Source organism: Physeter macrocephalus, chromosome 1 (assembly GCF_002837175.3).
Source record: "Physeter macrocephalus isolate SW-GA chromosome 1, ASM283717v5, whole genome shotgun sequence".
Taxonomy (NCBI): domain Eukaryota; kingdom Metazoa; phylum Chordata; class Mammalia; order Artiodactyla; family Physeteridae; genus Physeter; species Physeter macrocephalus.
The window spans coordinates 65,519,442-65,541,533 of NC_041214.2; the positions used below are offsets into that span (position 1 = coordinate 65,519,442).

The 22,092-nt window shown below is 40.1% G+C and overlaps 1 protein-coding gene across 8 annotated transcripts in view; it reads left to right on the forward strand.

Moving 5' to 3' along the window:
* FNDC3B (fibronectin type III domain containing 3B) overlaps positions 1-22,092 on the forward strand; it is a 386,791-nt gene that overhangs the window by 240,908 nt on the left and 123,791 nt on the right. For all 8 annotated transcript variants that reach the window (XM_055083800.1, XM_055083804.1, XM_055083816.1 and 5 more), the window contains one exon: positions 20,905-20,963. In XM_055083800.1, coding sequence (XP_054939775.1) covers positions 20,905-20,963 — 59 coding nt within the window. The remainder of the gene's footprint in view (positions 1-20,904; positions 20,964-22,092) is intronic.

The following is a 22,092-nucleotide window of genomic DNA, read 5'->3' on the forward strand; positions in this document are numbered from 1 at the left end:
TGGGGCACGAACCCGCGTCCCCCGCATCAGCAGGCGGACTCTCAACAACTGCGCCACCAGGGAAGCCCAAGAATCTGGTTTTTTTAATCTCTTCCAGCCAGGGGATGCCATCATTCCCTTTGCTTGTGGCTGCATCACTCCCATCTTGAAGACCAGCGTCTTCAAATCTCTCTCTGCTCCATCTTCACATTGCTTTGTCCTCTGCATGTCAAATCTTACTTTGCTTCCTTCTTATAAGAATACATGTGATTTCATTTAAGGCCCACTCAGATAATTCAGGATAGTCTTCCCATCTCAGAATTCTTAACTTAATTGCATGTCTGAAGACTTTGCCATGAAAGGTAACATTCACAGGGTCCAGAGATTAGGATATGGATATGCTTTGGGGGCCATTTTCAGCCTAACCCATGCTGCTTCCAGTGTCCCCATTGTAGTAACCTGGTCAGGACCAGCTCATTACCCTTCATGGTGTTTAGGTCTGATTGCAGGATTCGTTCACCTTCCTCAGCATCCACCACAACTTTTTCAGTGTATTACAGTTTAGTATAAATGTCTAAGAGCAGCTCTGTCTGTCTCTGATAACTGTATCTGTCTCTGATAACGCAGGCCAAGAATCACTTACCAGAGCTGCGTCTTCTCTTCATGGTAGCAGTTTGCATCAGGGATGTCTCTGCACAGTTAATTAAGCAGGTTGAGGCAAGTCAGAAAGTTGAATGCTGTAATTGTTCATATTAACTCTGGAAATTGGAATGAGTTGTCACGTGGATATGTGCGTGTATATGCATGTAAGTGGTGGATACGTATTTTCAGGACATATTAATGGAAGTTAAATATAAGGATCTGTATAATTCCTTTTAGAGTTAATGGCATTTTCCAAAAAGAAGTGAAAGGAACCTATCTTAATTTGGAACATATATTTTCTTCAAAAAGGAAACTGAGGTAGCTTTCAGCTAGCATGAGGTAAGACTAAGAAGGCTGTCAGAATAATTAATTCTTTATGAATCTAATGATTCTATAATGATTAACAATCATTATAAAACTCCCCCAAGAAAATTCCATAAAAGCTGATGCTTGTTAGATATTGACTGGATTGCTAATGCTATAGATTGATTACATGTGTCCTTTCCTTGATGGCTATATCTAGGTGAGGTCTAATAATTAGTTGAATTTTGAAGAAGAGTTATAAGGACCCCAAGGTATCATATGAGTGATAAATTCTAAACCCTCCTATCTGCCTTGTTATGTTTTTAATAATTATTGCCTGTGTAATGAAACTTGCATCTTAAAGATTTCCTTTTTCACCCTCGTGTGGGTGTTATGCCTAAAATAGACACAGAAGATTTTAAGTACATACAATACAAGATAGTACTTGAAATCAGTTAAGATTCTTTCCTCTAACAGAATTCTGTGATTCTGTGAAACTTGATAGGAAATATATATCAAAGTTAAGTTTATATCACTGTATAAACATCAGCAAATTATTGCTTGGATGAACAAATTAGTCAGAACTGTATCTGTTTATATCTCATTGATGAGAGTAATAAAGTTGAGGTACAGAGCCCAGGTTGTGTAAGTGAAGATGAAAGAAAAAGTAGGGAAAAAAAAGTTTTAGCCAAACATGAGAACTCAGCTGGATTATATAGTATCAGCCAAGAAGGTAAATGAAAAAAAGACAGCAGGGAGCAGGGGGACTTCCCTGGTGGCACAGTGGTTAAGAATCCGCCTGCCAATGCAGGGGACACGGGTTCAATCCCTGGTCCGGGAAGATCTCACATGCTGCAGAGCAGCTAAGCCTGTGCGCCACAACTACTGAGCCTGCGCTCTAGAGCCCGCCAGCCACAAGTACTGAGCCCGCGTGCCACAACTACTGAAGCCCGCGTGCCTAGAGCCCCTGCTCTGCAACAAGAGAAGCCACCACAATGAGAAGCCCGCACACCGCAAGGAAGAGTAGCCCCTGCTCACCGCAACTAAAGAAAGCCCGCGTGCGGCAACAAAGGCCCGGCACAGCCAAAAATAAATAAATAAATTTATTAAAAAAAAAAAAAAGACAGCAGGTACAGAGGCCATGATATGGAGGATAAAGTACTAGTCATGCGGATCACAGTCTTCCTTATGTTCAAGCCACTAGATGTGCTAGTTTAGCCATATAATCAACTCTTGTGATATTGCTAGGACCTTAATGAGGGGAGAAAGAATCGGAGGGGATCACATCATGTTACCTTTCTTGAACAGCTTCCCCGGTCTTATCTTCAATGAATTTAAAACATTAACTCTGTCTCATTTAAGCCATTTAACTGTACCCATAGTCATGAGCCTTTAGTTTTAGCTATTTACGTGTTTTTTCCATAAGAGTATCAATCACTTACAGCATATACTATGCCCTTGCCAGTTCCTTTTGGAACCAATTTAAATGAGAGAAATAAAGGGCTTTGGGAAGAACTGTTTAAGTATGTCTGGTAAATTGTTTTACTGTTTGAGAACAGCTCTAGAGACTGCAATACGTTTTCCATTTAGTAGAATTTGGCTTTTTTTGTGAGTCACAACATTCATGGAAATACATTGAAATCTTAAATGTAGAGACTATGACTTACTGCTTTTGGTATTACTTGCTGTCTAGAATGATGTTACGGTCTACATTACAATATATCTCTGATCAGCAGTGTTTGAAACAAGGATAGCTTCAGACTACAGGGAAGAGTGTGTATCATGATCCACAACCTCATGTTCTGGATTCTTTAGATTGTAGAGCAAGTATGGTACAAACCTATGCTTTTCCATTAGACATTTCATCAAATACATGTTCTTGGTCACTTGAGTTGCAACTCTTCTTGGATATTAATATGTAATAAAACCTAGATCTAGAAAATTATTGTGATAAATTTCTGTATCTCATTAAATGTGACTCTCCTTCTAATTTCCAGGATTATTGTAGCACTTGTTTTTATTTTAAGACCAATTTTTTTTAGAGCAGTTCTAGGTTCATGGCAAAATTGAGAAGGTACAGAGATTTCCCTTATCAGTGCTTACTTTTTAATGTGTGTATACTTGTATGCTTTCATAGAGATTTTGTCCCCTGAGCTAGTCTCTCTCCTTTAACCTTTGTTCCCTCACAATTCATTCTCCACACAGCAGCCAGGTGATCTTGTTAAAACTCTCCACGTTTTCCTTTCTAACTTAGCATACAGTACAGACTCTTTACCCCGGTGACAAAGTCTGTGTCAGCTGACTGCTGCCTCAGCTCCTCCCAGCCCTGTTCCAGTTCCCTGTGCCCTGGACGCAGGCTTCCTTACCAGTCCTCTAAGATGCCAGGCCCTTCCTGCCTTCACTCTTTCTGTTACCTCCACCTCCAAAGTTCTCTTGCTCTTTGTATGGTAGGGTCCTCCTCATCTTTCCTGGAGTAGCCCAAATGCTTCAGTCAGAGAGGCCTCCTCAGACTACTCCATCATATCACCCTTTAAATCATGTTCTTTGTGGCACTAACTGACCTCATCCTGTTTGTTCATGGATATGTATGCTGTCTATATTGTCCCACCACAGTTCACCCCTTGAATGTATTGGAAACAGATTAGGCTTGTCAGAGGTTCAAGTGCAGAGCTCATTCAAAGGGACTTCCAAACGTTTTTATAGACAATATGAATTGCTGAATTTATTTTTTATTTTAAAAATTTCATTTTATAAGGCTTGGGTTAAAATACAGAGTTATATTGCAGTTGGAAAGAGTTACCAGATAGTTATCATGCATGTTTGTATGCCAGAATTGCACAGTACGGAGCACAGAAGCGTTTTTTGAGGAACTGAACTGCCAGGTAAGAATTTTTTGCTGAGCTCATTTCATCCTCACAGATGAAGGACTTCCCTATAAATGAAGTCTTATATTTCCTTCCCACCGAATAAATGTTATAAACTTTCACCACTGTTTCCCCCATTTGTGTTCAGCCAGAATTAGCCTTTTTTGGTGGTTGCAGAGTCACTTTCGGCAGGCCAGTATTATTTCTGTTGCCATTAGCTTGTTTACCCTTAGGCAGAATCTGGACTTTGTGTTTTCCCCTATCCAATTTACATTGAATAAATGTAAATTTCATGTAATTCATGGAATTAAAACTTCACTTGGATACTCTTGACTGCATGGCAATAAAGGCATTTTGGAATATTAGAACAGGTTTTAACATGGAATCTGATTCAATCTTTAGTTTTAAACTATTGATTTCTCCCATAGCTTGGGGATGTTTTTCAGACAATAGCCCCTAGTAGTCTGATCCTCTTAGTGCTTTTATATTAGAGCATTTTAAAAAATGGTATAATAACTTTTGTATTACTCATTACTTCTGGCACTCAGAATGGTTTTGTATGCTCTTATTCTGTTGAAAGATGAGATGAAAATATTCTTTTCTGATTGTTGGGAAACGTCGTGAAACCTGACTTTTTGACCACTTTGTACTATTACTAGGGACTGTTTGCCTATTTGCTCCCACTTGGCTCTTCCAGCCAGGGCTAACTTGACTGGTCACCATGCTCTAGGAGGGAGTTCTTAAGTAAGCTTCAGGTCTGTGCCAGAAATAAAAATGGGGTTCCATCACCTTCTAAATGTTAATAGAATGAGAGATAGAACAACAGATTCTTCTTTGAGAATTATTAATGGAGATTCTATCCACATATGAAAGCATTCTCTACCAGACGATATTGATACATTGACATTTTGCAACAAGGATGGGTTCTGTCATCTTGGTTTAGAGAGCCCCTTAAAGATTGCATTCTAAGAAAGGAAGCCTTTGTGATTTGTAGCCTAGAAGATAAGCTTGTTCTGGTAGAACACATCTGAGTAGGAAACAAATCCTAGTGCTTGTGATATTGTCACTGGGGTGCAGATCACTATTGGGCTTAAGCATAGACCCCTAATTCCAGCTTTTCTCAAAAAATTTCAGCAGTCTGAGCTAATGGTACAGGAGATGTTGTAAACCTGTGTTTGCCTGGAAATCAGGTTGTTGCCAAGCTTGAGTTAGAAAGGAATCATTTCTTCTCTTACTTTCTCTACAGTAACTGTGTGAGGGTGGGAGTCGGAAAGATATTTGACTATAAAAGTAATAAAACATATTACTGTGAGACCTGCTTGCAACTTTAGTAACATGTGGGTATTTTCTTTAATAACACACCTTTACTATTCCTGAATTAAGCTATGGTGACCACCTGTATGGAGCCTAGCTAGAAACTGCCCTATGTACCTTATAGAGAAAACAAACTAATGGCTACCAGTGAGGAGAGGGAAGGGGGGAGGAGCAAGATAGGGGTATGGGATTAAGAGATACAAACTTCTATGTATAAAGTAGATAAGCAACGAGGATACTATGTATAGCACAGGGAGTTATAGCCATTATCTTGTAATAACTTTTAATGGAGTATAATCTGTAAAAATACTGAATCACTATGCTATACACCTGAAATTAATATAATATTGTAAATCAACTTTAGTAAAAACAAAAAAGATACCTTAAGGAAAAAGTAGCTGAGCTTTGTTACAGTGGGGAACAGTTCACAGTGCTGTGACCCTGTCTCTAGCCAGTGACCAAAAGGCAGAAGTCACGGATTGCAGTGGGGAAAAGGACTGACTTTCTCCAGAAGGCATAACCTCATTCTAGGGACAGCTGGATATAATCTTTATTTTTAGATGTTGCCTTTGACAAGTTTTAACAAATTTTTAATTTCACATTTCAGGTGAATATTCTTAATTTGAGCTTTTGGGCTTTGCTAGAGAGCATAGGACCCTCAAAACTCAATGTGATGATCTTGGAACCTCCCTAATTTCTTTCTTTCCATTCTCAGTCTCTCTTCCCACTTTATTTCACTCTTCTGAAAATTAACACCTGCCAGCGAAATCAACTTTATGCCGCTTTCACTGGAGGCTGGTGTCTAAAAATCAATCCTGGCAACTAATGTAAAGTGAAATTTGGAAGACGCCTGGGTTCTCATGGAGTCGTGCAAGCTGAAGTTATTAAAGAGGATTAGAGACCACAGCTGGTGACCAGATGGAATGCTTATAATTTCACAATCTTAGGTAGCTTTAAAGCCAAATCTGCACAAAACCTATTTGCTTTTTCTCTAGTTCATTTTGCTTTATCCTGCTGGAATATAACCCTAGTCAGTGTGATACTTTAATTGTTGTAAATGATGAGCCTTCATAGGTCACTCACTTAGATGGAAGCATTTATAATTCTGGTCATGCAGTTTCTTACTCAGTTGCATTTCAGTAACCACTATTTAATAATGTACTATGAGAAGCTCAGTAGATAGGGAGGAGAGAATAAGACTTGTAATTTCATTCAAAATGTAGACATGAAGACTAGTTCACAATAACACTAATAATATAGTATAATTCCATTATGATGAAGACTAGTTCACAGTAATTACAGCTAAACAGTTCATCCGCTTGCGGCTTAAAGAAACTTGCCAATCAGTTTCTGCAGCTCTTTTTCTGTGTCCCTTTCGTTAGAAATTCTTTTGTTATGCAGTCAGACAAGTCACCTGGACCAGCCGCCTTCAACTGCTGTACCGCCTAATCACAGCCCACTGCCCTGCTTTCCCCATGTCCTCCTCCCGCTTTGTTCTGGCTCATTGTTATATGGGCGTCTTGTATGTGCATAGAGCAACTGTAAGCTCCCCAGAAACTCACTTTCCTGCCCTTCCTGGTAGATTGGTGTCTCCTACACAAAGGAAAGTGTTTGTGAGGCTTCTGCTCAGTAACTGTTAAGAAGGTCAAACTAGGACCTTTATTCTACTAATTTAAAGATATTAATTTATACCTTAATGGCTGTTACTTTATCTAAGGACAGAATTAGTACCCACTATACTCTTAGCAGTTCTTTATCCTTACTGAAAGACTTCAGAAAAATGACTGCTTCACTCAAGCCATTGCAGAATGTCTGAAAATACAGAAAAACAGCTGGAGCCATAAATAAGTGAGTAGTCTGGATACACTCTGTACTAGCTGGTTGGGAAGAAAACAACACACAGATATTTCAGGTGGTGCCGCACAGCAAACAGCTGTAGTTTATGGTCCGTCATAGTCTCTGTTCTTTTGGAGCCAGTATGTGCTGCTTCTGTAAAGCCACAGTCAGCTGCAAAAATATTGTAACATGTGTTTTGGAAGCAATTACTGCATAATAGTATTCTAGCCTCAAAACATCCTGAATGATATATTTCTATACGTGGGGAGAAAGGGGAGAGCATATTGTGTTACTGATGCATTGGCACGAAATAGTAGAATTGTCATAGGAAGTGGTCTTTTCTTGGATCAGCTTTTCAAATGATTTTCAGTCACTTCTTTTTTGGACTTCTAAATTGGCCTTCTATAATTGGATATGACCTCTTATAAAACAAGTAGTATAAACATATTTTAACTTCCACTGTAATTATTTTGTACTGAACCAAGTAGTTTAGCAATCCCTTCAAGCTGATAGATTTGTACATCTATCATAAGTAAAATTGTTCTCCCTACCCTTCCGTTGTTCCCTTAGGTGGAGGGGATGGCAGGGTGAAAGGAGGTTTTGGAGGCCCCCTAAGAAGAAAAAGAATTAGGCCAAGAATTAGAAGACCTGGGGTTAATACTGGGTTCTTCTAGATTTGCCTTGTGTGATATTGACCAAATTCTGAAAATTCCTAGTTTGTAGGATCCATATCTAGTAAATGGGTATAATAATACTGAATATTTTCATATATGATACACTTATTAGATTACTAGGGCTGCCATAACAAAGTACCACAAACTGGGTGGCTTAAGTAACAGATACTTAACTTTCTCATAGTTTCTGGAGGCTAGAAATCTGAGATCAAAGCGTCTGCAAGGTTGATTCCTTCTGAGGACCATGAGGGAAGGATTTGTTCCAGGTTTCTCTCCTTGGCTTGTGGATGGCTGATTTTTCCCTTTGTCTTCACATCATCTTCCCTCTGTATGTGTCTGTATCTAAGTTTCCTCCTCTTATAAAGACATTAGTCACATAGGGTCCACCATAATGACCTTATTTTAACTTAATTACCTCGTAAAGACACTATCTCCAAATACAGTAAAATCTGAGGTACTTGGGGTTAAGACTTCAATATATGGATTTTGAGAGGAATACAGTTCAGCCCATAACAATACATTACAGAGGGCTATCTAATTATAAGTGATATATTGTAGTTTATAATTCTTCAGATTGCTTTGTGTATTCAAAATATTCTAGTACAATTTTATTCTGGTGGGCACATTGATAGGAATAAAACCGCACTTTCCTTCTTTAAAACCTAAAACTTAATACCCAACTGTGTTTTCGTTCCATATGGTGAATTTGTGAGTGAAAAAATACATCTTTTACTCTGGAGGAATAAGATGGAACTGTTGTATACACCATATACACCATTCTGGTTACTATCTCTTAGGGCATCTTTTTGTTTGACTCTTGTAGAGTGTTGTTTGGGAAGTTATTAGGAAAGCTTCGCAGGAATGGGTGAGTTGAATTGCTGTTGCCAGCAGGGTCAAAGCATTCTAAGTTAGTCCTTTGCTAGAGGGTAAATAGACTCTTGCTTGGAAGTTTTGAGCCAATGGCAGTGTTTTACTCAAAGTGTCTAACTGCTAGACTGCTTACTATAGGTAGTAAGCCATGAAGACCGAGTGCACAGTAAACTCCAAGTGTGACTTTGTGGGCCTGGGATAGAGGGCAATGCAAAGAAGGAGATCACTCAGTGGAGAATGCCAAGTTTTTCTTTCACTGGGATTGCAATTGGAGGACTGTTAATTATGGGAAGAAGGGCAACCAGACAGTCACATACTCCAAGGCAGAAAGGAGAAAGGGTAGTCAGGCCAGTTGGAAGCATGCATTAAGATTGCAAAAAGGGAGACTTGCAAATACTTTTGCAGGTCAGACTTTCCTATTTGGCTGAGTAATTAATCGGTAAATAGGCATAATAGAGTCATCTCAAATGGTTCTTTAGAGATGCATGATTTGTACACACAAAAAAACTATTGTGGAACAGGGAAGCTGGAAAACAACTAACTTGGCTAAACAAAACCAAGGCATTTTAGCCTCTAAAAACAACTTTGTGCATTCTGATTTAATTTTCTGAAATGAGATTAGTATGTAGCAGATTAAGAGGTTACCACTAGGAGGTAAAATGCTCCATTCTTCTTCAGGATACTATCCAGAGTGAGATCCAGGAATTCTCAATTGCTTAATTAGTTAACGTGCTCAGTTGCATTTTTATCATCACAGCAAGCGTGATGGCTTTATTGAGGGGTTTTTTTTTTTTTGCCAGGCAGACTGTTAGCTTTGGCTGTTGAAATATTTCTAATCTGCATCAAATTTAGGATTCTTACTGAATTAATTTAGTATGTTCATACTGAATTCCTATGCAAAAATGGAGATGTATGTAGATCTTTGACACAGGTTTATCATAATGTGTTATTTGATGTAATATCGTGATCTATCAAGATGTCATCCCTTTTAACTATCTCCACCATGACGTCTGTCATGTGCTTGTTTCTAAATATTCAGAGAATAAAAGCACAGTAGGTGCAATTGTGCGTAAGTGGTCTCTGACCATTTGTTCAGTCATACATTCAAGACATACTCCTGTGCAGGTACTAGGTACTGGGGGATCAATGACACAGAGCAGTGATGTGATTCCTGTACTCATGAAGCTTACCCTTGCCATTTTTGGAGAAGCGGAAGCTATACAGTTGACCTTTGAACAACATGGGTTTGAACTTCTCAGGTCCGGATTTTTTTCAGTAGTAAATACTATAAATACTCTAGTACTACATGATCTGTGGTTGCTTGAATCTGCGTTGATGGAGGAACTGCATGTATGGAGGGACGACTATAAGTTATACATGCATTTTCAACTAAAGGAAAGGTCGGCCCTGCTAATCCCCACATTATTCAAGGGTCAACTGTACTGTGAACAAGAACATGGAGTGGGATATATACTTCAATATGGAGAGGGGGATGGGATGTTAGGGGAGATCCTACAGAGAGGACCATTGCAGGTGGTGGGTGATAAAGGCAACACTGCCTGGAAGAATTGCTCGCTCAGCAGAGGCATGAAGGATGAGAAGAGTGAGCTGGACCAGGAGGGAAGGGATAGACTCTGTACTGTCCTTTCACCCTTGGGTAACTAAAAGGCTTCTCACAAATTAACCTTTTACATTTTGATGTCTTGGAATAGAAATTTTATCACTATAAGCTCTAGGAAATTATTTTAAAATCAGCTGGATAAAAAATTGTCAATGTAATTGCTGAGAGCCATATTTGAAATCTTTTTATCTCTGTCACTCATTCCTCTTTTGCTGCCCCTCTTTTTCTTTTCTCTTGTTTGTCATCTCTTCTGGGTTTTTTTATTCTGTGCTATCTTTTATATTTTCATCTTGAGCATTTTTATTTCTTGTCCAGTTTGATACATGACCCAAATGGCTACTTCTGCTCATGGGTTTTCCCTGGGAGCCTGATGAGCTCACTGTAGTCCAGGAGTTACATACCTCAGCTGTTAGGATATGGAGCCCAGGTGAGCATGATTTATCATCTGCAGACTTTAAAATGTGGCTGGTAAAGTGTGCCATTTATTGAGCTGGTTTGGGGTATAAATGTAATATTCCAGTTCTCAGACCTTTTAACTGATTTTTAAATATACATGCAGAACACATTATTAATAAGCCCATGACTTTCCTGTTTTGAACAACAAGGGCAGCCCATTTGGACAACAGAGATGTCATCTGCGTGGCTCAAGAGAGTCCTTTATTTTATACAGAAAACTGAAAATGTTTAATTCCAAATAATTTCATTTTATAAAAGACTTAGAATGAGATAGCAAGATCAGTGCCATATGACTTTAGTTTGCTTGTAAACAACTTAAGACTTCTTTCGCATTGACCTTAGATTTGTGGGATGTCTGCTCTATTATACATGTTTTGGAGAACAAAAGGAAAACCTTTAAGAGCAGACGGCTTCTTGCCCTCAAAATGATCCCAATTCTGGAGAAAAATTTCTCATAGATAGCATTCTCCATGTAGATGTTTTCTGCTCGCTGGCCCAATCTAACTTTTCATTTTAGTTTTTTTTCTCAGTTTGATGCGCTTAGAATACAGTCCATTTTCTTTTCTGGATAGGGGCAGATGGTGCTGTCTCTTTTGAGTATCTGTGTTTTAAAGGAAATGTTGATTAGGAAGAACAAGAAATAAAACATGGCCAGATGAAATTGAGAGCAGAAATTATATAATCCAGGAAGAGCCAAATGTATTCTATGTTTTTCTACTCAAAGTTTACCATGATTCATGTTTGAGTTTCTAGAGCTCAAGTTTGCTGTATTTTAAAATGTCATTTAGGATGGTTCTTTGGGTTATTGGTTTGTTTTAACTTTAATTTCTAAAAGATACAGAAACGAGAAATAGATGGGTTTTTTTTCCTTCCTAGTCACATTTAAATAAGAAAGTTCTTAAGTAGTGGTGGCTTTTGACAAATCCAAAACTTTTGGATAAATTCTACTTAATGCTAATAAATTCTGTCACCTGCAGTCTGCACATTTTCGCACAGTTGGCCAAGTGATCTTAAACCAGAATATTTAACAGGTGTTCCAAACAGAAGTCTGAAGGAAATGAACAAAGGGGCACAGAAAACAGCTTGAAGAGTCTCCTACTGGCTATATTTGAGACAGTTTTACCATTCAAAAGAATGATGGCAAAGAGTATGACAAGTTTTATTGAGTGGAAAAAATAATCCATGACTTCATAGATAATTAATGTGGGAGAGGGAACTAATTAACATAGAAGGAATGATAGAATTAGGAATATCACCATCTTACAAGTATCAATATAGTAATATCTTCTGACAAAGATATTAGTGTTTACTCTAGCCATCAGGTGAAAGGGGAAGAGGGTGCCTTAACAACAGGGAAGTATGTCACATAATACTAGAACTAAGTGATCAAAGTGCTGAGTATCACCAGAAGGTTCAAATTGGCACTGTGTGCTTCCTTAAGTGATGGAATGGGAAGTACATCCATACAGAGCTCTTGATAAACATTTTTAGCCTGAATCTAATTATCAGGAAATAGTCACACAATCCAGATAGCTGTATACGTTATAAGAAAACTGGTCTGGGAACTTCCCTGGTGGCGCAGTGGTTAAGAATCCGCCTGCCAGCGCGGGGGACATGGGTTCGATCCCTGGTCTGGGAAGATCCCACATGCCTTGGAGCAACTAAGCCCGTGCGCCACAACTACTGAGCCTGCGCTCTAGAGCCCGCATGCTGCAACTACTGAAGCCCGTGCACCTAGAGCCTGTGCTCTGCAACAAAGAGAAGCCACTGCAATGAGGAGCCTGCTTGCTGCAACTAGAGAAAGCCCGTGTGCAGCAACCAAGACCCAATGCAGCCAAAAATAAAAATACATTAATTTAAAAAAAAAAGAAAGAAAGAAAATTGGTCTGGACACTTCAAAAATGTTAACTTTAGCAAGACAAAAAATATAGGAGATTTTAATTCTAGATTAGAGGAGACTAATGCCACACATGTTCCTTGATTGGACCCTGGACTAGGGGTTGGGAGGGAACATTAAAGACATTGGAATGACTGGGGAAATTCGAACATGTAATATAGATTAGATTTTATTCTGTCAGTGTTAAGTCTCTTGGTGTGATGTTGTGGTTACATCATCACATCAACAAGAAGGTCCTTGTTTTTAGGAAATACATGCTGAAGTTTTTGGGGTGAACTGTCATAAGATTAATAATTCAAATAGTTCTGAAAAAAATGTGTGTATGTGTGTGTGTATAGAGAGAGAAAATGTGAACATACAAGTATAGCAAAATGTTAATAATTGGTCAGTGTAGGTGAAGGGCATATGGCTGCTCATAATACTGTTCCTTCACTTTTCTATAGATTAAAAATGTTTCAAAATATATATTTTTACAAATCAGGAAATTTCACAGAAAATTTTTCATTTCCACATTCTCTGGAAAAATGGCAGTCTGTCAACCTGAGACTCCTGAGATCCTGCTTGGCAATAATTGATTGGTTACATAGCAGCTGCCTCCTTTAGATAGGGTGAAGGCATTTTCTGTTTTCCACAGTCTTTACCCTTCCCTTTTGCCTGATATGTCCACCATCTTTTACTCATTGACATTACCTGCCAGGTGACTATATGCATTTGTTGATTTCCTGGCTTAGGTAGGTTGTACCATGAATAGTAATGCTATTTCCATATGTCAGAACTCTGGTGAATTATTTAGAGCCCTAGCACATGAAGTTAGTACTGGATTTGATTCCTATATTAGCTGATGAGCTTCACTGGGTTCTTTGGCCATAGACTGAATCCTGTCCTCATCCCCAAGTGCATATAACTTCGTCATGTGAGACATCAAATTTTAAAATGTGGGTGTAAAAACTGTTCAGAACTTGCTCGATAGGTGGTATAAATATTAAAATTCTCTTTCAGATGTAATGTGTTACAAAATTGTGCTGTCTGGATTCTGCCTTGCAAAATCAGTTGAACAGTCTTACAAAAGTATTGAATAAGCTACTTGAAAAATTTTCAATGTGACATGCCAAACCTTAATGAAAAAACATTTTGTGGAAACGTTTATAGATGCCAGTGCAGAAAGTAGGGTATAAACTTTAATTACCTTTGTAAGTTGTTCTATCCTGTGTTTAAGCGATTGCTTTCCTGTTACACACCCAGGGAGGGTACCGGGTCTTTCTGGGTAATCATGGAGCTGAGCCTTCCCCCAAAATAAAAGAGCTATATCTGGCACAGGTTAGGGTTCAGTTAGCCAGTGACACAGTTCAAACATGCAGAGGGAAGGAAAGAATAGGTCTAGTGCTAGAGTCAGGCTTGCCAGGCAAGCATATCTACCTCATACTTTATCCATTTTTGTGGGGTTTTCATCCCTATATAATTTGCTGTTTTTAAAAATGCTAGCTGCTTCTGTGCAGTTCCATGTGTCTATATGATTTTTGCCTTGTGAAGTAAACAGAATTTTTCTTAGAGAATTTGACAGACGTGAGCATAGACTCTCCTAGTATTTTAGATAGAATCCAATTTAGTTGGCATCACAGGAGGAGGCTGAGAGAGAGACTGAGACCTGGGATGGATTCAGCAAGGGTAACGGATCTGGTGCTTTCGCTTTTCATTAAAGCCCAGACAGACCTCACACTTTTGTATCTTATTAACTAAAGTGTAGTACAGCTTTTGCCCAAATGGGACCCATTTTGCCTATGGATAAACTAATATGAATGTTCCTAGTAGGGCTTTGCTCAGATCTTGGGCTAGGACAGAAGATCACTCTTTCTTCTGAATTCCAGAAATAGCAACAAAAGCTCAGAGGAAATCAGCCTCCCTTGTCCCATTTACATTCTCTGGCCTTCCCTCCTATCCAACTGGCCACTCCAGCTGCAAAAGGAATTCATCTCTCCTCTTCTGCTTTCTCTAAGGTTCCAGAATCTGTCTGGAACCCATGTTGCTCTTGAAAATATTTTCCTAGACTGGAAGGCAACTTCCCACAATGTATGTTCGCCTACCTGCTGCTTTCTTTTCACTGTTGAGAGTCTGGTATTCCCTTGTCTGTCTTTCAGGATTTCAAATAGTATAACCACTTAACCAGCTAAATGGCTAGAAAGATGTTTGTCTTTGCATTTTAGTATCAGGATGATTGATATCTGAAGGTATTTCTGGCATATTTGTCTTTGGGGATTAACTGCATTGTCTTTATATTATGCGAATTTATTCCTTGTGGTTTTATACATTTTTTTTTTTTTTTTTTTTGTGGTATGCGGGCCTCCCTCTGCTGTGGCCTCTCCCGTTGCGGAGGACAGGCTCCGGACGCGCAGGCTCAGCGGCCATGGCTCACGGGCCCAGCCACTCCGCGGCATGTGGGATCCTCCCAGACCGGGGCGCGAACCCGGTTCCCCTGCATCGGCAGGTGGACGCGCAACCGCTGCGCCACCAGGGAAGCCCTTATACATTTTTAATGTTTGTATTTAACACCGCTAACTGTGGATCATAATCACTAAATGGAGATTGTTAGGTGGTTAATCTAACTTTCGTATGCAATTATTGATTCCTCTTTTTTCCCCAGGATTAGTAATATTTTAAAAATGAAGATAGCAGATATATTTTTCTGATTTGAAAAGCAAATTCAGCAAGCATTCGTAAACTGTCTTTCCTTTACCTTCATTTATTCTCATCAGCATTAGTAGGCATTGTCTAGATATCCAGTTTGTCCCTATTATTGAGCCGCTTTTTTTCTTTTTCATCCAAAAGTACTGTTTATTTCTGTTCGTTTAGTTCTTATGTTGAGGGTTTGCTATTGATTTTAAGCCTCTTACCTTAAAAATGGGCACGACCAGAAGTCGTGTATTTTCCACACCCTTAGTTTATTATATATAATTTTTAAAGAGAGTAGCTAAGTCAGCTCCTTGGCAAAGCTGAGAAAGCATATTATGTTATGCTGGGCATATCTGTAAATGAACCCTGTGGATGAGAACTAGACAGAAGGGTTACAGAGAAATAATGCTGATGTCATTTCATTGGAATGAAGGGGCTGCTGTCACAACCATAAATACATTCTATAGCTAGCAGCTAAGTATCTAGCTCTGTTTCTTTTCTAAGAAGGAAAACAGTGAAACAAGCCAAAGAAGTAAGTTGTGTTTATGAAGTGGGATATTTTAATTAGTTTAGGCCTTACAGTTATACAGACAGTGTGAACTTACAGTTCTTTTTGGAGCAAACATGAAAACCATTATTTGTGGAAAGTTTAAATTTCACGTGACACATATTCCGTCTACGTGCGTGGGGGTTTTTGTGGGTTTTTTTGTCCTTTTTCAAAAAAATATATTTGCTTTGCTAGTGTATTTTTATTTTAACCTTCCCTGTGCTAAAAATGCTCTATTTTCTTGGGTGGAGATGTGCGTTTAGGAGGGAAGAAGGGTATAAGTTGCTGAACTGAATCTCTCCTTCCTTTTTTTTTTGGCATGTCCAAATAGGGTAGTTTTCACCTGAGTTGGGGCATGTTTAAACAAGAGGCTTCCATCTTAATCCCTTTTCAAGAAATTCCCTACCCCCAATGTGTCTATATCTACAAAATAAAATGCTCCCTGCCCCCCTCTGTTTGGAAAGCTGTCCTGAAAGCGCCCTGTAATCCTTTTTTTACTGATCAGAGTCTTCACCGCAGGGAAAAGACTTCCACATATTGAGGTGGTGATGTAAAAGGTGGGTTGTCATGTCTGTCCACTTCAGCCATGGTCACAAACAAAATTGAAGCAGGTGGAAAAGTGGTTTTAATTTGATTGCTCACCTCATGGCAGCTTCAATGTGGGAAGAAAGAAATTTGGCTTATGCTTATAAGATTTGCCTCTGGATAAATTTACTTGCTGCAAAACCAGAGGGAGGAAGGCAGCCCTGATAGTGAAGAAAGAGCACCTTGCCCTACAGCTTGCATTTCTTCCTCTTCTGGACAATCTCTTGTTCAGTTGGCACACACCAAACTATTGGGGGTCAGGGGAGGACAAAAACAAGAGGTAGTTTCTTTTTAAATTCGATATAAAAGGTATCCTAACGGCAAATCACCAGAACTGTTCTTTCTTGTTTTGTTAATTTTTGTGAGGGGATTAGTTAGCTTTCTAATTTTTTTCTCCTTTGCACACACTCATGGTGTGTCTGTGAGAGAGGGACAGAGACAGAGACTGAGAAAAAGAAAGCACATGAGCAGGCAGAAGCCTGATCCAACTGTGAAACGTACTCTGTAGAGCTGGTATCTGTTTTATGGAAAGGGCAATAATTCATAGACTACTCCGAGACACAGTTAAATCTGGCTTAGGGAGAGGTAGGCCAAGGTCTGAGTTAACTCAGTTATTTAGGTAGTAGAATTGTGAATGTTGGCGTTTTCATACCAGAAAGTTAGCTTTCACACAAGAGTTTATTTTATATGTGGTAAGTAACTTCCACTTTAGCTCAGTTAAACAAATTTTATTTTTGCTCTTGTTTGTGCAAATTGTGTGCCTGGCATTTATTTGCTTTTTTTCTCTTAGTCTGCGGTAGCACAAATGGAAAAGCGTTAAATAAATGTGGTGTGAATGCATTTTCCTCTTCTTTTTCCGTATTCACAATTCAGAACCTTGAAAGAAAGAAGGAATCCAGTCTGGCTTTGATACCACATTTCTCTTGATATAATAGGGTAGTGACTGTCCTGTCACAGCGTTTCCTCCTCAGGCCCTGCCCTCTTTATTTTTGATCTTTGCAGAATCCTTTGTTTATTTGGCTCCATTCATGGCCTACTTTTTCTTGTTCTTCCTTTCCTCACATGCCTTGTCCCCAGATCCAAATGCCTTTGCTCTTTTCATTTGACAGCTTTTTCAGAGTTTAAGAAAGAAACCCAACAGCACAAACCGTCTCCTGGGACTTAAGGGGTCTCTGCTGCCACCCCCTTTCTCCTGTCCACCTCAGGGCAAACACCCCGCCAGTCCCAGGCCTCTGCCCCTCCCTCTCGCTCTCCCTCATGACTCCTAGTTCGTCATGATGCAGCCAGAGGCTCTACTTGCTCTGGGACATGTACTAGACTTGTGGTCCTGGGGAAACCTCCTCGTTTGTCCCTCAGCGTCATTCCTCGGTCAACAAAGACACCTTGCAAATATTGTGCTCCGAACTGGACACGAAACTGTGATGTGCAGAGTAGACTGCAGCCCTGCCTCCTGCTGTAAAATGGAGCAGAGAATGTCAATCTTGCCAAGGAGGCTGTAAAAATCAGCAAGGTGATGGTGCCTCACCAGCACATGTCTAGGTGCTCAGAAAATAGCAGCTTTCGTTATTACAGTGAGACAGACAAGGCAAGTCCTGACCTCTGTTTGGAAGTTGTTTAGTTGGGTTTTTTTCGGTTTTTGTTTTAATTTTATTTATTTTTATTGATTTTTGGCTGCGTTGGGTCTTTGTTGCTGCACGTGGGCTTTCTCTAGTTGTGGCGAGCGGGGGCTACTCTTGGTTGTGGTGCGGGGGCTTCTCATTGCGGTGGCTCCTCTTGTTGTGGAGCACGGGCTCTAGGTACACGGGCTCAGTAGTTGTGGCTCGCAGGCTCTAGAGCGCAGGCTCAGTAGTTGTGGCGCACGGGCTTAGTTGCTCTGCAGCATGTGGGATCTTCCTGGACCAGGGATCAAGCCCGTGTCCCCTGCATTGGCAGGCGGATTCTTAACCACTGCGCCACTAGGGAAGCCTTGTTTAGTTGTTTTTAATCTCAGTCAGAGCCTTTCACTTGTATGTCTGGCTCTTACCTGAAACCCATTTTTTTCAGTTTTAAGCAGATTCCCTCCCCCCCACCCCTTCTAATTCAACCTCCTTTCCCATTTTTCTTTCTTCTGTCAAAAGCATAGCCATTTCTTCTCTCATCCATGTGTGTTTGAAAGCTGGCTGTGGGGAGGAGGTCTTCAAATTTTTTTTTCAACTCTCCTTTCTTTCATGCCGTATGTCTAGTAATAGTCCGGAGGATTCTTCCTTTGGAGAGCTCTTCAATTCTTCTCTTCTTTCTTTGTTGGATAGGCGATCATCTCTGTTCTAGTCTAAACTTTTATTACCTCAAGGATAGGGTCTGGCTTCTTGTCTTTCTAAGACACTTTAAATGTCAGTCATGGCAGAAGGCAATAAAGACCTCCTTCAGCTGGCAGGTTGAATGTATCTAGTGTTTGAATGTATCTCTGTGAGTGTTTGAAACCATAGGGTGCTTCAAACTCTGGAATAACCAGTGATTCAGAAAGTATTGTTTTTAACAAGTGAACCAGTTCATTTATTGCAACTGTGCTTATGTGTTTTTTACTGACAACTAACTTCTGAGATACATAGTATTTACAGTTGACTTAGTAGGAGTTCCCAGAAAATGTGAGGGTATGTTTGACTTATGAGTATAGTCCGTTATCTGTATCTTAACACGAATACATGATTATAAATGAGCTTGGAACATTAAGTCTTTTGAATGTGAGTTTTCTTTTTGTTGCAGTTTTTAAAAATATGATATTGCCACCAGCCCCTTTCTTTTTCTCACCAAAATAAAAGTAAACATGTTCTACTAGGCAGAATGCAGTGGGAAAGAACGAAGAACCAATCCTTTTGAAGTTCAGGGTGGAGCCAACTAGAAGTTCTTGTTATTTTTTACGTACGCTTGGTTTATTGACTGAGTCAGCAAGTACGTATCGAGCTGTGAGTCTGCAGGAACTGTGCAGGCGCTCTGGGCTGAGTGGTGAGCAGGGCCAGGAGCTGCAGCCTTCCCTGTGGCCTCTTTCTTGTGTCCCTCACACACTAAGCTGGGGCTTACACTTTTAAGTGCCTAGAGAAACAAAGAAGACTGTGTGACAGAGGCCTCTACGTGACCCACAAAATTTAAAATATTTACTATCTGGTTATTGACAGAAAATGTATCTGCTCTGAACCTCTAGTGTCTCTGCCTTCCTGAAGCTTATATTTTGGTAGGAAAGAAGAGTAATAAGCGAGTGAACAGTTAGACAGGAGAATTAATGTCCAATTCTGATGGCTGCTGGGAAGGAGCTAAGTAGGGTACGACAGTGACAAGAGGGAGGCCGGGGCAAGGGGTGAGGGCTGAGGTGTAGGATTCTTGGAAATTAGACCTGAACATTGTGAATGAACGGCCTGTGAAGGGCTGGGCTTACTAACCTGCTCTCACCCCTAGTCCACTTCCCCCTTCACCTCCAAATGCCTGCTTACCCACAGGACTCAGCTGGGTGTTGGTTCCTAGGAAGCTTCTAGAGTGGTCTCTCTTAGAGGGCCTTTACCACGGCGCCTGTCACTTTGTAATCTCCTGTTTGCTTCCATTCCTTCCCCCACCCTCACCCCCCCAGACTTGAAATATCTTGAGGTCAAGGACATGTCTTGGTAATCATAATATCTCTAGGTATATAGCTCATAAACTGGTTGAACAGTTAAATAAATCTGTAGACTCAAAATTAGATTCCATCAAGCAGGTCATGAAAGTCAGATGTTTCTTTTAGCAAAACATATTAAATTTATCCGATTTTTACACATCCTTCCCACCCCATGCTCCCTGTTCCAAGTACATTTCCTGTTTCATCTCGAAAGCAATTCTTGCTGCACCCCAAAACTTGCCCATCTCCCCATCTTATTAAAAAACTCCATCATCCTTTCAGTTGATTAAGCCCCAAACGAGGAATTAGCCTTGACTCTTCTCATTCCCTCATCCTTGCCCATCATATCCAACCCTTCAGCACCTATACCTCCAAAACCAGACCTGTTTTTAGCATCTTTACTACCACCCCCAGCCCAGGCCGGCTAGCTCCATCCTTCACCTGGACCAGTGTAGCAATGTACTGACTGGTCTTTCTGCTGTCACTCTTAGCTTCTATATATCCATTATTCATGCAGACACCAAACAGATCTTTTCAAACTCAATAGTATGTCAGTCCCTCCACTTAACACTCTAGTGGTTGGTCATCAAACTTAGAATAAAACTTGAATTAAAAGGAATTAAAAAATCTGAACTCACAGCCCTTCATGAACCGGCCTCTGTCTTCAACCTCATCTCTTCATTGCTCTCAGCTTCTCATTGCACTGGTCTCCCCTGTCTCCTCCTTAGGGGTCTCTATTCCCTGTTGCCTGTTGAATTATTAGGTAGAATTCAGTGTTAATCTGGTCAGCGTTGTGACTAGGTAAACCAATAATAGTGGAAAGTTAACACAACCACAGTGAAATCCCTACCCCAAAGACATCCCCATTCCTGATTTTCATTATCATGTTTGTGGTACCAAAAGTTCATGGTAACAGGCAGCTGACTTCATGATAACCCTTGTTAAAGGCTTGGGAAAGGAACTTGACAACCTTACTGACTTCTAATGGCATTAACTGTTTTTCTTTTTTCCTCTTTTTGCCACGCAGAGTATGAGTTGGAAGTAAAGAGGGTGCAAGACATTCTTTCGGGAATAGAGAAGCCACAGGTATGTCTTCTGGATTTCTCAGCGTAAATGGGGCTTTTTTAAGTATTTCAAACATGCTTTTCTTTTACCACACAGTAGGTAAGCAAAAGGGCCCCTTTCCATTGCGGATTACTCATAAACTGTGAAATAGTGTTGTTATTAATGGAGCATGAAAATATAAAACAGCAGTCTTCTGTTTAGTCATCATCCACCAAAATGTCTTCTTCATTTAGATATTCTGGATGCAATTAGGTATTCATCCCAATTTCCAGGGGGTACCCCTACCCCCACCCGCTAAGGCTGCAGAACAGTTTTCTTTGGGTAATTTCCCTTTACCTGTGTAAATGTAATAATAATAATTTTTGAAAACCTCAGTAATTCAGAGTATTTTTCCAGGTAAATTTCAAAAAGGTACGTAAATATTAGCTGAGTAAAATAAGTCCAAAGCATAATGGCAAGGAAAAACGTTGGTGGGAGTAGTGATATTGTGAGGTTTTAAGTTTGATTTTGCCAGATGCTTTGAAATTCAAGTGAAAAATTCAAAATGTTGATTCAGCCTTTCATCTGAGTTTAGAGAGCCAAGGTTCTTTGGAGTGTTTTCTAGCTGAATTGGAAAACCTTGATTCTTCATGTGTTTCAAATACTGAGGCTTTTTAACAGAAGGATCCAGACATACCTCAGGGCACATAGTTGAGTTTGACTAAACCTAAAAACATGAGATGTGCTGGACCACGGGCGCAGTAGGGCACTTGCAGAAGCATAGGGTGTTGATGCTGGGTTGGGGAGGCTGCACTTGATCCGGTAAGGAGCAGGTTGCCATTGAGAGTTTATGAGCAAAGAAGTTATGTTTCTTATAATCAGGACTGTACTTTCAGAAGGATCAAACAGCCGGCAGGTGCATTGCAGTGAGAAGGGCATGGACCCAGGGAGACAAGTGTCTGGCATCTGTTATTGTAGGGCTGGTGAGAGGCTGTGGGAATCAGAGTTGGGGCGGTGGCATCAGGTGTGGCAAGGAGAGGATGGATACTAGAGCCATTCTAGAGCGAAATCAGTCAGGCATTACAGCCTACTGGCTATCAGGTGTCACAGGTTAACTGGGCTTTCAGGCTCAGATGACGCCTTTCAGGAGTTGCTTCCTCTGGGCAGGCTG